This window comes from Coenobita brevimanus, chromosome 99, assembly GCF_032717465.1.
Source record: "Coenobita brevimanus isolate Jiangsu-jjx chromosome 99, ASM3271746v2, whole genome shotgun sequence".
Lineage (NCBI taxonomy): Eukaryota > Metazoa > Arthropoda > Malacostraca > Decapoda > Coenobitidae > Coenobita > Coenobita brevimanus.
In genome coordinates this window covers 14,416,558-14,431,209 of record NC_137052.1, presented here as the reverse complement: position 1 = coordinate 14,431,209, position 14,652 = coordinate 14,416,558, and the positions used below count along the sequence as shown (strand labels likewise).

Below are 14,652 nucleotides of genomic sequence, written 5' to 3'. Positions count from 1 at the left end.
ACGGTATGTCACATACCGCGTTTTTCGGGGCGAAGGGACCTCCTCATCACTGCTACTTATTTCTTCCTCTGGCTGGACGTAATCGCGATCCACCACATCATCATTGAGTGGAGAATCACTGTCTCCAGTGAAGGCTTCCAGGACGGATGCAATTTGCTCATCTGAGAGACCTTTCCGTGCCATGTCTGACCTGGGTCACTGCTGGCAGGTGAGTGACCGAGACAAGGGCGAGCGCGGGTCACGCGGGGTCTAGGACGCTGCCCGCCTGGCGGCAGGTAGGGGAGGCTTGAGTACCCGGGCGAAACGAAAATCTCCCGCGAATTTTGAAATTTGTGGAAATTATGAACCTTGCAATTGCAGGACGTTGAAGTACGTCCTCGGGACTGGCTGTGACAAAACGTGAGGACGTGGAAGTACGTCCTCGGGACGGCGCGGGTTAAGGAACTTGTTATCCTCGAAGAACTTCCTTGATAAGACTGCTGCAGATTTAAGAACTTACCTTACTGATAAGAAAGTTAAGAATGCTGCTGAAGCTGCAGTTTATGTAGACGATTAATTATTGTTTAAGAATTTGCATAAGGGTCAGGAAGTTCCTAGGAGTGTTCCTTAGAAGTGTTACCGCTCTCAGCTCCCCAAACAACCATCTCAGAGGCCCAACTCCACCAAGTACTCCACACCCAAACCTGATAGCCTACACCTCACATTTCCCCAAAACCTACGCACGGCCCATTTACTTGCTCACATTGCAAGAGGCCAGGTCACACTGTGGATAGATGTTGGCGAAAGTTAGTTGTTGTGAAGCCAGTGAGCTTGGTTTCTCGTGGAGCTCCCATGGTTACCCCTTCAGTTGGTTTTCCTCTGTATGAGTGGTGCTAACCAGTTCACCCGTTTTCCAGTCATTCAAGAGTTGCAGCGAGCCCGATGGTGCGCAAGGGGTAATAATTTTATCAATAAATAATCACTGAATACAAATCACAAACTTTTTAAAAATAACTTTTCACCTTATTTCACTATTATAACCTAGTGCACTTATCGGTTGTTGTGCTAAACACTTTTTTTTATATATCTCTTGTTCTTGTTTATCACTCTGTGAAAATACTGTATATACAAGTACTTATTTTTCATTCACGCTAATTACTGAAGAAACCACTTTTTATGTAGAGGCATTTATACGTAAACCTTATTTTTCTAGAAATGATTATTTACACATACTACTGTATTTACTCACATCACTCGAAAAATATATGCACGTCACATTCCCAAAATATATATTTTTCTTATTTCATCACTATAACTTCGTATTTCACTACTATAACTTCGTGCACTCTTTACTTACTATGCTAAACACTTATTTTTCTATAAATACTCTATATTTAATTATTACTCTGCGAGAATAACGCATGAACAATGATTTTCTTTCGACTCTAATTCCTGATGATATCATATATCCAGGCACTTGTATGTAAGCCCTATTTCTCGGCAGTAAATAATTATTTACAAATACTATATACATACATCAGTATACACTTCACCGTCGTATTTTTTTCACCTTATTTCACCACTGCAACTTAAGTGCGCTTATCGCTTACTGTGCTAAACACTTATTAGTCTATGAATCTCTTATTCTAATTTCTTAATGAAAATGGGGTATGGCCAGGCACTTATTTTCCATTCACACTAATTGCTTAAGATATCACTTATTTTCCTAATGGCTACTGAGAAAATAACTTATTTTTGTAGAGGCTATTGAAAAAATATCTTTTTTTTTTCCCTAGAGACACATACGTTTATTTTTCTTAAGAAAAACGAATATTTACAATTACCATATACATGATGACCTAATATGAATGTAACCCATAAAAGCGTGTCATTTAGCCTATACAACTTATAAGATTTTTTTTTTTCATTCATGTTATGCCGAGTTTTTAACCAAATAGTCCTGAAATTTGGGTTCTGCAGTTCAAATGGTCTGTTTTTTTTAAACATTTCCAAAATGCTTTCCAAATGACCACCTCGACGTCGCAGGCACTCCTAAATGCAAAATTGTCAATTATATGGACACACTCCTCTCTTGGGATTGCTCTGATGTTGGCCATAATTTCTGTTTTCAGGTCTCTGATTGTTCGGGGGTGGTTACATAAACATGATACTTCAGATAACCCCAAAGATTGAATTATGGGGGATTCAGGTTGGGTGAATGTGGGGCTCACTCAGGGTTACACCTCCTACCGATCAGTCGATCCCCGAATCGTTGCCATAGCCACATCAACGTTTGGTTTCAAGTGTGAGGGGGTCTTATCCTGTTGAAACCATTGCTCCCCACGAGTGATGCCCCTACGTCTTCCTAGTGTAATGGGTTGCATTCATTTAGGGTCATCTTGTACACATGCCACTGTTGTTAACCCGCCGCGTCCCGATGACGTGAATGAACGTCCACACGTTTTGTCACTGCAAATCCCGCTGATGTACATAAACGCGAATCAATTGCAAGGTCCCTAATTTGCACAATTTTCAATTTTCGCGAGTGATTTTGGGTAAGTATACACGGGACACCTTCTTCTACAAGATGCCAGGCAGGGACAATGTCTTACCCAGCATGACCTCCCCCCCCCATGTCATTGTCTTGGCAATTCACCTGTTACCAGTGACCTGGCCAGTAAAAACGTCGTGCCACGGTACGAAATTCAGGGCGAATGATACCCCAATCGATGACAATGTGGAGGACAAACTTTACATAGCATTAGAGGAAAAAACAGTCAGAAATGATGGTCAGGTAATGTCACCAAAAAAGGTCAGGTATGTTGATGTGTTTCGTGAGTGAAACAATGCTTATATTGCCTATATTACTGTGTGAAAACCAATATACTCTCATACTACATATAAATTCGTACCAAATAAATAAATAAATACCGTTTGTGAGTGATGTGGAATGGTTACCCACCCATAGAACTCGTTTTCTTTGGAGCCAGCCTGATAGAAAACACAGTAAGGTGAGGAGGTGCTCTACCTGTATCGAGTATTTTAAACCTCAGGTGAGCGATTTCTCTACGAATTTTCGATGTTCTCACCAAAAGCAGAGGTTTGAGCCAAAAACATAATTTCCAAAAATGGTCAGGACTGGGGGGAGTCAGTGGTGGAAAAGTGGTCAGGACGGGGCAGGTTAAAGATGTAAATGTCATTGTCTTAAAATATATGCACGTCACTGTCTTACTGTTGTTAATATATACAAATAATGTAGCACACATTATTTTATCAGGTCACTTTCGTGAATTACATGCCACTGCCGCTCACATTCTTTGCATGTAACTTTTGCACAATATTTTCTAATATCACGGTCGTACTCCATTTACAGACGTCACTGCCGTTCACTATTTATACTGTGAGCACGAAAAGCAAGAAAAAAAAACACAAACCACTTTCACCCCAGGAAAGGTATCATAGGAGAGAAGGGGAGCAAAGGTGGTGCCATGTTCTCCATTTCATACATCTCTTCTGATGATGACTTATGGCTCGACAGAGAAAAGAGTAGTATGTCCTATTCACGCACTCTGGGGGAGGTAGTGGCTCAATCGGTAGACAGGTGGCCTGCAGTCCTACTGGACCCAGGTTCAAATCCCGGCTGGGGCAGGGAACAGTTTAAGGATTTGAATTTCATAAAAATCAGACTTTACCGATCTACCAGAAGACCCACCGACATGTTGTTAAAATACCCCCGCTAATACCAATACACCAGTCCTGTATGAGACAGCCCTAGCATGTATTCAATATGGACGGTCGGTGTTAGCGCTGAACTGGTGACATGCGAGGTGTATGGTATGTAGGAGGACTACTAGGCCTTGAGAGCAGGCTGTGAAGCCTATGCCCAGAGTCGGACACATAAAAAAAAATAAATAAATAACTGAGCCCATTTCTAGAGCACTTTGGCAGGGGTGGCATGGCCGGGAAAGGGGGTGGAAGATGCGTGCTGCGGGCAAGCAGGCTAGGAATCAGATGACACGATATCCCCCCACCTTCTTTTTTCACAGAAGAACAGAGAAAGGAAAAACAAAATAAATACAAAAAATTCTACACACTAGATTACAGGTATCATCCATTCATAAACAGTCTGTAACAGTTGATTTGAGCTGTTCTTGGTTGAATTTTAGGGAAGCTAATCTGGGGAAGCAAAGAGAAGTTCAGAGAAGTGAATTCTGATACGAAGAGGGACTGCAATATGCCAGGGTGACAGGCCAGTCGTGCGCAGCTGAGCGCTACCAGATACCAATGTAACAGGGGGGAAGGCATGAAGAGGTGGCACAATCGATGCGACTTCATCTGAGCACTTGCCATAAGAGTATCTGGAAAATAACGCAAGCGAGGCAGCATTCAGTCTTACTTGTAGAACAGGGAGTTCATTTCTAATTGCTGGGTTATTAATTATTCTTATACCTTTATTCTGAACTTTGTTCAGTTGTTTACTGGATGTGACAGAAAGCGTTAGGAGAAATACACTGAGGTGGTTTGGCATACTCGAGAGGATGGAGAGTAAGAGACTAAGGAGGAGAGTGTATGTAAGTGAAGTGGAGGCGGGGGAGGGGGAGGGAGACCGAAGATGACATGGAGGGATATGAGTGGAGAGGTATATTAGAGACGATGTAAGTCGGGGGGAGGGCAGCGAAATGGCAGGGGACAGGGCGACATGGAGGCGATTTGTCTGTGGCCACCCCTTACGGGATTAAGGCGTCTGGCTATAGGCAGCTAGACAAGTAGATTACGGGCAACCTTTCAACATCCACTCCACAAAGGTGAGCAATATTCGAGCTGAGAGTGCACATGACACTTGTAAGTTGTAACTAACTGCTCCTCAGTGATAAAGCTGTGAATTCTGAAAAAATGATCAAGTTTCTGTGAAGCAGTTTTTGCAAGTGATCTAACATGAGAGGTCCAACTGAGGGTATTATTAAGAGAAACACCGAGCATTTCAGTGCTTTTAGAGATAGAAATATTAGCTACACTGAAGGTGATAACGAATCAGGCAACATAATTTCAAAAGTAACTTGGAAAGTATTTGGTTTGCCTTGCATTAAATGACATCATGTTATTTTGTCCCCATTCAGTGATCTTGTATAAGTCTTGATTTATGGAGATTGCTATGCTGTGATGGGTGTTAGATATATCAGACTTGATGAATGGGTGCTCAGGTCCAAGAACCTGAAGTGTTGAGTCATCTACATGTAAGTGAATGGGATTATGGGTGACAGACAAGAGATCAATAATATTAATGAGGAGCAGGGTTGGAGTCAGGACTGATCCTCGTGGCACAACAGCATTAACTGCGTGGAAACTAGAATCTAAATCATCTACCTTTACACTTATCTTTCTGTTGCCGAGATATGAGGAAATCAAGGGAAAGAAAGATGATATGCAGTAGCAAGGGAGTTTGGATTGCATAGAACAGTGACACACACTGTCAAAAGCTTTAGAAATATCAAGGGCTAGGGCATGGGTTTCTCTACGTTGGTCAGCTAGCTGAGGGACTGTATGCCTAATCAAACTGAGTATGTCAAGAGTGGAACTATCTTAGCGAAAATCATACTGTCTGTCACTAATTAAAATTTTGGATTCAAGATATTTAATGTGCTCAAATACTTTACCAAAAGAAGATGTGTTAGCTATGGGTCTGTAATCAGAGAGGTGAGAGGAACTTCCATTCTTTGGCACTGGATGTACGTAGGCTTCCTTCCAAGAATTGGGGAATAAAAAGGTACGTATCCGTGGTTTGAATAATTTAGCTAGAACAGGAACAATTTCAGCAGAACAAGTTTTCAAAACTATTGGAGGAATTCCATCTGGACTTGGAGCTTTGATGAGTGGTAGTTTGTTTAGGATAAACTTAATATACCAAACCTGTATGTTTAGTGCAACCTCTGGAGTCATGTTCTTGTAAAGGAACAACCTGACTTACTACCTCAAAGGTAGAATTTCTGGCAAACGTACTGGCAAGATGTTAGCGTTTTCACGAGGGTCATTTACAGTGTCTCCGTCTGAAGATTTTAGTGGAGAAGTGGATGATGACTTTCTTAGTGTTTCAATTAGGAAAAAAAAGAGCTGACCAAAGTATTCTACTGTTATTAGGAGTATTTTATAGTTTGGATGCTTAGTGGTGAAGAAAGTTTGACTTGGCGAGATTTATTACTACTATTGTTTGGTTTCTAACGATTTGAAGAGGATTGGGGGATTTGGTAGTTTGATTTACAGTACCTTAAAAAAGTTATATGCTATTGACTTTTGGGTCGTTGCTCCGGCACAACTGCTGTCGAACCATTTTGGAGAGTCTGATCATTTAGTAAATTATTGGCTGGGTATGCAACCATTAATTTCGGACTGGGCAGAATTGATGTCAGACTGCCATGCATTATCAGCTAGATAATTTTTAAACGAATCCCAGTTTGCCCTATCAAAGTGCCATCCGGTCACAGTGACTGTTTCAGAACGGGGAGGTTTGGGGCAATTGACAAATGAAGCTGTAACGAGACAGTCACTGGAGGATTCAAGTGGTGAGAGTACCTCTATTCTGCATTGATTTGGGTTATGTGTCAGAAATAGGTCCAAGAGACAGGCGCAATGGTCAGGATCATCTGGTATTTTGGCTGGGTGTTTTACCAGCTACATAAGATTACATTATTCTCCAAACAGTTTGCATTTTAGAGTAGTGTCATCAGTCCTGGCAAAATGCAATGACTATTCTAAATTATGGGCATTAACATCACCCATCGGGTCCGACATCTATTCGTGCTAACCCTTCTCTCAGCCGGGCATTCCTGAGAAAATAATGTCTATTTTTAAACCATCATATTTCAGCAAATACATAACCAAAAAAAAAAAAAAGTCTCATGAGACTCAACAATCCTTCAACTTCAAGCTGATTGCCTCAGATGGTCCGTGAAGTGTGTTTAGGGAGAGTGACTGAGTAGGGAAAGGGTCAATTTTTGTTGTGTTTTTGCCCTTGTCTGTATGTGTGGCAAAGGTGCGGTGACACAACTAAGGCTTAGACTAGCCCTCCACAATAACAGCACTTCCAGAAGACAGCAATCCACCACAAACACTATTTCCTTATATATTTTCCAAAAGTGTTTCATGAATGCTGCCACTAGTCCAGTATCCATAGCAATGACCTTGAGGCAGGCTGGCTCAGGTTCCTGCTCGCCTCACCGCTGCTCCACACCACTGCCTTACACACACACACACACACACACACACACACACACAAACAAACACACACACACACACACACACACACACACACACACACACACACACACACACACACACACACACACACACACACACCGCTTGCTGGCGCAGTGGTAACGTTCTCGCTTGCCAACTGGTGGACGGGAGTTCGCGCCTCGCTCAGGTTGCGAAAAGTTTCACTGACAAAGTGGATGGTTACTGTCTCCCTTGAGCAAGGGGACGGGTGTGTGCGTGTGTGAAGGTCACAGCCTTGCCCTTAGATCGGACTATATGAGCTCTCAGCTCCCTTCCAGGAGGGTAAAAGCTGACAATCACGACCATCAAATGATCCTGACCGACCCGGTGAATTACACAACACGCGCTCACACACACACGGAGATATTGTGAAGAAAGTAGTTATTCACGTACTGTCCATAATCGAAAATATTTTCAACTATAAAAGATTTTTTTCCTGTGATTTGTACTTTTTCATCATAATAAATATACACACATGAAAACTTTCAATAAAAAAATCAGTCACTGATTTCATCATTAACCCACCCCATCCCGACCACTTTTCCACCACTGACTCCCCCCAATCCTGACTATTTTTGGGAAAAAAAAATTTTTTGGCTCAAACCTCTGCTTTTGGTGAGAAACATCGAAAATTCATAGAGAAATCGCTCACCTGAAGTTTAAAATGCTCGATACAGGTAGGAGTACCTCCTTACCTTACTGGGTTTTCTAACAGGCTGGCACCAAAGAAAACGAGTTCTATGGGAGGATAGCTATTTCACACCGCTCATAAACGGTATTTATTTATTTATTTGGTACGAATTTATATGTAGTACGAGAGTATATTGGTTTTCAAGCAGTAATATAGGCATTTTAAGCATTGTTTGACTCACTAACTCATCACCATACCTGACCTTTTTTTGCCACATTACCTGATCATCATTTCTGACTGTTTCTTCCTCTAATGCTATGTAGAGTTTGTCCTCCACATTGTCATTGATTGGGGAATCATTCTGGCCCTGAATTTCATACCGTGGCATGACATGGCTTTACTGGCCAGGTCACTGATAACAGGTGAATTGCTGAGACAATGGCATGCAGGGGGGGGGGAGGTCATGCTGGGTAAGGCATTGTCCCTGCCTGGCATCTTGTAGAGGAAGGTGTCACGTGTATACGTACCAAAAATCACTCGCGAAAATTGAAAATTGTGCAAATTAGGGACCTTGCAATTGATTTGCGTTTATGTATGTCGACGGGATTGGCAGCGACAAAACGTGTGGATGTTAAAGAACGTCGACGGGATGCCACGGGTTAAATAATCTTTCTGCTTCTATTATTCACATAAATAGCCACAGTGGTGGTGTGAGACTTGCCTCATCGCATTTCCTTCTCTCTCTCTTCTCCACCTTCTCCACTTCACTATATTTTCCACTATAACAGAATTTTTTCCTCTGATTTGTACTTTTTCATCATAACATAGACACACAAAAACTTTCAATAAAAAGTAAGGCATTGATTTCATTATGAAACAGACTTTCTGCTTCCATTATTCACATAAATAGACACAGCAGTGGTGCGAGATTTTGCACTGTGCTCCCTCCTCCCTCCCTCCACCACCTTCTCCCTTTCTCCACTCCCTACCTCCTCTTCCATCTCCTCATCCGTGCCAATATCCCCATCTCCAGGATCGTCACTACCCTCTGAACCATTTCCATCATCGGAAATGGGAGATGAACGTACAGGGGGAAACGTTGGGCTCACATTGGAGAACTTATGTTACCACCCTCTTCATGCAATACATAAATATCAAAACTCAACTTGGCAACTGCTTTCCACTCACAATTGGTGATAATGTCACCTCGAGTTCCCTCCCTATCACACTATCACTAAGGCTTTTTCTTTTATGGCCTTTGGACTCCATTGATGTTGAAGTTGGCGGCTATGGGCACTCAGCCAAGGATCTGGACACAGGGAAAATTTTTGCACAGGTCTATCCAATTAATTGGAGTGTCACACAGATGCGTGCAGGAGGGTTCCCAGTGGCTGCATGTAGTGAAAATAACCTGCAGAATATTCAAACAATGCCATGAAACACTAGATCACGTATACTCTTCACCTGGACGTCCCTGGGTTGTCACGTATAATGTCACGCGGACGCGATGGGTTAAGGTTGAGGTTACTATTGGTCATGTGTGTGGAGCCAAATATGCTGAGTTATGATAAGGCATTGAAGGAGTAATAAACTACAGAGATAATTGGTTATATTAATGTACTTCAGTTTAATGAGTAAGCAAAAATTAGTAGAAGTTAAGTTCACAAGTGTCAATTACATATGCAGATTTTGCTGAGACAGGAGATCAGTGGGACAAAAGATGATAGGCTGTAACAAGGGAGTTCATATAACAGGGAACAGTACCATGTTTTGTCAAAAGCTTTAGACATATCAAAGGCTACTGCATGGGTTTCTGCATATTCGTCAACAGACTGATGGACTGTATGAGAAATAAGATTGAACATATCAACAGTGGATCTTCTATGGTGAAAGTCATACTATTTAAGCTGTTGAATTCAAGATATTTAACAACGTTCTTATTAATGGGAATCTTTAATACTTTACCAAGAGAACACGTGACAGATATGGTTCTGTAATCAGCAAGATCAGAGAAACTCCCTTTCCTTGGAATTAGATGGGTGTCTTCCTTCCAAGCATTAGGGAATGAAAAAGTTCGTATGCATAGTCCGAATAATTTAGCTAGAACAAGAGCATGTTCTAGAGAACACTTTTTCGGAACTATTGAAGGAATTCTGTCTGGATCTGGAGCTTTGTTGAGTGATAAATTGTGTAGGATAGATTTTACATATATAGTCTGCATTTTTAGTATAGAAGTTTGGAGGAAGTCAGATTCTACTACACAGGAAGGTTCTAACTGATATCATCTAAGGTAGAATTTCTAGCAGAAGTACTATCGAACGGTGTCCCGTAGGGTTCAGTCCTTTCCGTTCCCTATTCGACCGTTTCCTCCACGACTTGCCAGCCCCTCTCCGTTCAGGAACAGTGCTTTCCCTTGCCTACGACTTGGGAATAGCTTCACAGCATTCCAAATCAGAAGCAGCAGCCCAGCTCCAAGTATAACTAACCTCTTCAACAAAAGAGCAAAATCAGTATTTCATTCTTGATATTTCTAGAGTTTTGCTCTGTTTTGCATAGTCTTTGAACTGGAGGCGTAAGATGTTCACGTTAGTAACCTCTCCACTACCAGACAGTTCACTTCACCTTAATCTCTCTGAGATAACACGAGTGAAATGTATAAAGCATTATCATACTGAAGAGGTTACGCTCACTATAAAAGTGACTAAGACAAAACAGAATAACCACCTCACAGACCAAATGAACCAATACCCTCTTCACTCCAAAACATACATGAGTCTCTATCTTACCTTCATGTTTCCCTCTTTAACAAACCGCTTTCCTCTACCCAAGAATTCTTAGACACCCACATAAACTTTTTCAGCACAGCACACAAGAGATATCTGTGCGATGGCATCTTGTAAACTCGGTGCATTGAAGACACTCAGTCACTACTTTTGGACACCAGGAAGATTCCTTGAAAATTGTTTACAAACATTCAGGTTACCGAGGTATTCAGGTTACTGACGTATGGCATCCATAAACATGAGCACTGGAACTACCGTGGGGATCGGGAGGGGGGCTAATTAGAACCTTGAAAATCAATGTGATTGGTCTTAAAAATTATCCAGCTGTGTAGGCAATATTGCATTAAAGTGATCCATTTCCTAGATAAAATAATGCACTGTGGGCGAAAAGGGCTAAGTAAGTAGATCTAAAACACTGAATATCAGTAGGCTTTACCATTATCATATGCCTATTGTGTGTGTACAGTTGCAAATGAAAAGGTGGCCCGGCCACTGCGCTATGATGTTTATAAGCCGTGATGTGCAGCAAGTGAAAGACACTGTAACCATCGTATTACTCTGTTCATCGCCATATACACACTGTGATGTGGAATGGCACTCCAGGTAGTTATGCACTATTGTAACCTGTTTCCCTCTGATCACCAAGAGATGCTGTGATGTTACTCATGTTTGCCTACTTCAGATCCTGTCTCGTGCCTTACATGCCTCCTAATTACCTTGGATGCTGAGTCGGGGTATCATACATGCAGGAGAACCAGAGAAAGCACCAGGCCAAGGACAGGGTTCCAGTGACATAGAAGGCAGCATCCCAGCCTAAAGCCTCGATCACTACACCACATAACGGCAGGGTCACAGTAATGCTCAGGTTGTTGCCTACAAAGGAAGGGGAGAGAGGTTTCTTTATTGTGTCTGTTTCTGTCTATATATTATTAGACTATACACCAGAAAAGTGCACTTGTGAGCGCATGTCGAGCTAGCAAGTGCCATGTTATCACCATCAAAGCATAGTAGAAATATTAATGCATAACTATAGACGAACTCTGCGATATTCAACTGCTAGAGCTGATGCTCCCCCCAAAAGTGTTACGATGGAAAATCTTTTAAAATTTCATTTCGTAATTGAGATGTTCACTGATTAGAGCCAAACACTTCCTTGGAAGACTCGAGATTCCAAGGGGTTTCTACGCCTTTATGGGTGTTTTTAGTTGATAACAATAAATATTTAATGAATGTATCACATGCAGAAAGGATTTCAACTCTACTTCATATAGGAGTAAAGTTACTAGCTTCTGCTTAGCGTGACGATCGGGTCTGGCCGGGCCGCTCAGCTCCAAGCTTAACTGAGAGTGAACATCGCTTTCTCACCTGTAATTATCTTTCTATCAATGTACCCGTTTAAACCTATATGTTTACTTATTTATCTATCTATCTGATTTTTCTGCAACAGTCTACCTCTTTTTATCATTGAAACAAATCAGTCACAACAAGTCAGAAATATAAATTTGGACTTTGAAACTTTAAGAACGAAAACATGTCATAAGAAAGGATGGGAGAGGTCAGATGAAGAATTAAAGTCTGAGAAATTATTTTAAAGACTTACAGAAAAGGATGTAGGCGATGAACCTGGATCGCTCGTAGGGAGGGATCCAGCGCACCATGAGGGGGAACAGGCAGGGCAGTGTGGCTCCCTAGGTGAAAAATAGTAAAATAGGTAATTACTGTAGGTGGGTTGATTATCAGAGAGAATTAGGTGGATTACACAGCAAAAAGGTACCTATGCAAGTTATTACACACAGAAAATTGGGTTAGTTGGGTTGTTATTTAGTTGCGAAAATTAAGTTTGTTGTTTTGGAGGTGAGATAATATGGTTAGTGGTCGGTGGTGGCGACCATCATCCACTCACTTGATGTAGTGCTGCCTACTTCTTCCTTAGCCTTTATCATTCTTTTTCTGTGCCTGCCCTCCTCTCTTCCTATTACTCCCATCTTCCTGTCACTTCTTATTGCATTTCTTTCCTTTACAGGTGGCTTTACATTGAGTGACAAGCCAAATGGTTTCCTGTAAGCCAAGAAACCATTTACAACGCTGGGTGGTAACCATATAACCAAACCATACGTGCTCCCTACGTGTCAACAAGTGGGTTGGTGGAGGATTAGTGCCCCTCCCTGTAAAACATATAACTCAGAGTCAAATGGCCACCCCTTACGGGATTATGGCGTCTGGCAATAGATACGAGTAGATAGATAGACAGAGATTATATGGTGTCTTAATTAACCTGACCTTTGAGGTAGGTGGGTGTTCCCACAATCCATTCACTCTATATAGTGCAGCATTCAGGTGACTCGACATGATGTTCGAAATGTAGTGGGTTTGGGGAGATCTGACCCCCTCAGATACATTGAAAGTTTTAGAGAAAATGGAAAACCTAGCCCACTCCTCCCATTTCCCTACTGCCATGGCATGGCTCACCTAGACCGATTATATATATATATATATATATATATATATATATATATATATATACAGCTCTGAGTGGATGGGGACTACCTGTTGATTTTGGGTGCTGCTTAGGTGAAAGTGGTTGTGAGGGCGCTTGAATTCTCTGGTGATTCATTTTTTATAACGCTTTCACCACATAAAGTTACTGGATACAAATACAAAAGAATATAAAGGAAAGCAAACAGCATCAGACCCTTATGGTCCTTTCGAGGCTGCTTGTTACGGAGTAGACTATGACTACAAGATTTGATTTATATCTACATGCTGAAAGATAAGGATAGTAAAGTACGAAGGCTCCCTCCACCTCCAAACCCTCCAGTTAAAACTGACAGAAAAAGTGAGAAGGACCACCATGCAGCACGGAAAAACTGAGATGGAAGTTTCATAGGAAAGACCGGAAGGGAAAAGCTACATTCTATAGTACTTTCTACCTGTCTGAATGACCTGAAAGAGAAAGTGATGAGGCAAAATGAGTAATCAGATAAATAACTAACTAACCCATGACATTATGTACAGGTACATTGAGTTGATCGGGTGTGTGTAGACAGTGTGGAAATTGCACAGTGTGGATGTTCAGGGATGGTGTGGCAGTCTTGCCTGGTGCTTTTATGGTAGGCAGAAGTCAATCAGGCCCCAGTTCAGTTCACTCAACTGTGACAAGGAACTTTCCCATGCAGGAAAAGTATGCAAATTATCTCCTGAAGAAGTGACCCCTGGTACATAAAAAAAAATCTCGAGGGTGGTCACTTAACTAACAGGGACCCTCAGTGATCCACAGACAATCACAGGTGGAATGTAAGAGTATCGACCGTTAACTCGGCGTTATCTGTGCCGATCCTAGTCTGTGCTTATATTGCTTCATCTGCACATAACAAACTGACAAATATACAGTATAATGTGATGCAATGCTATGTACGGATATGTTAAGTTTGTGGGGTATACTGAGGACAGGAAGGGAATGAACTTTCACATAGCTGGTAAAAAGAATTTGTTCCAGGTATTTACGATTCTGATGAAGAAGCATTTTGCTTCATGGGGCTGAAAATGATTTCCCATAATTCTGTAGCCATTACTCCACAGAAATGTGGTATTCAGGAGTGAACATACTTAGCTGGGGGCCAGATAACAGATACATATTCCAGCGATTTTTAAAGGTTAGTACTGCATCACACTTCACTACATTTGTGAGCAATTTTTTCCATATATTTACAACTCTATTAAAGAAAAAAATGCTCAGTTTCATGCAACTGAATTCATTTACCAATAATTTTATGACCATTACCTCTGGTGTAGTGTGAGTAATCAACTGTGAAATATTTATCGATGGCCATATTATCGTGTCCTTTGAATATTTTGAATACTTGAATTAAATCTCCTAACCTGAGTTTTGTTAAAGAGATTGAGGGCTTCTAAACGTTCCTCATACGGGTGATTTCTCAATCTAGGTATCATCTTCACTGCACTTTTTCAAGCTTCTCTATATCTTTTTTG

At 41.4% G+C, this 14,652-nt stretch overlaps 1 protein-coding gene across 1 annotated transcript in view; it reads right to left on the bottom strand.

The window, feature by feature from the left end:
- Positions 1-14,652, bottom strand: part of LOC145414439 (sialin-like) — a 584,044-nt gene that overhangs the window by 316,833 nt on the left and 252,559 nt on the right. The window contains exons 5-6 of the mRNA XM_080283992.1: positions 12,263-12,350; positions 11,379-11,535 (exon numbers count right to left, since the gene is read on the bottom strand). Coding sequence (XP_080140118.1) covers positions 11,379-11,535; positions 12,263-12,350 — 245 coding nt within the window. The remainder of the gene's footprint in view (positions 1-11,378; positions 11,536-12,262; positions 12,351-14,652) is intronic.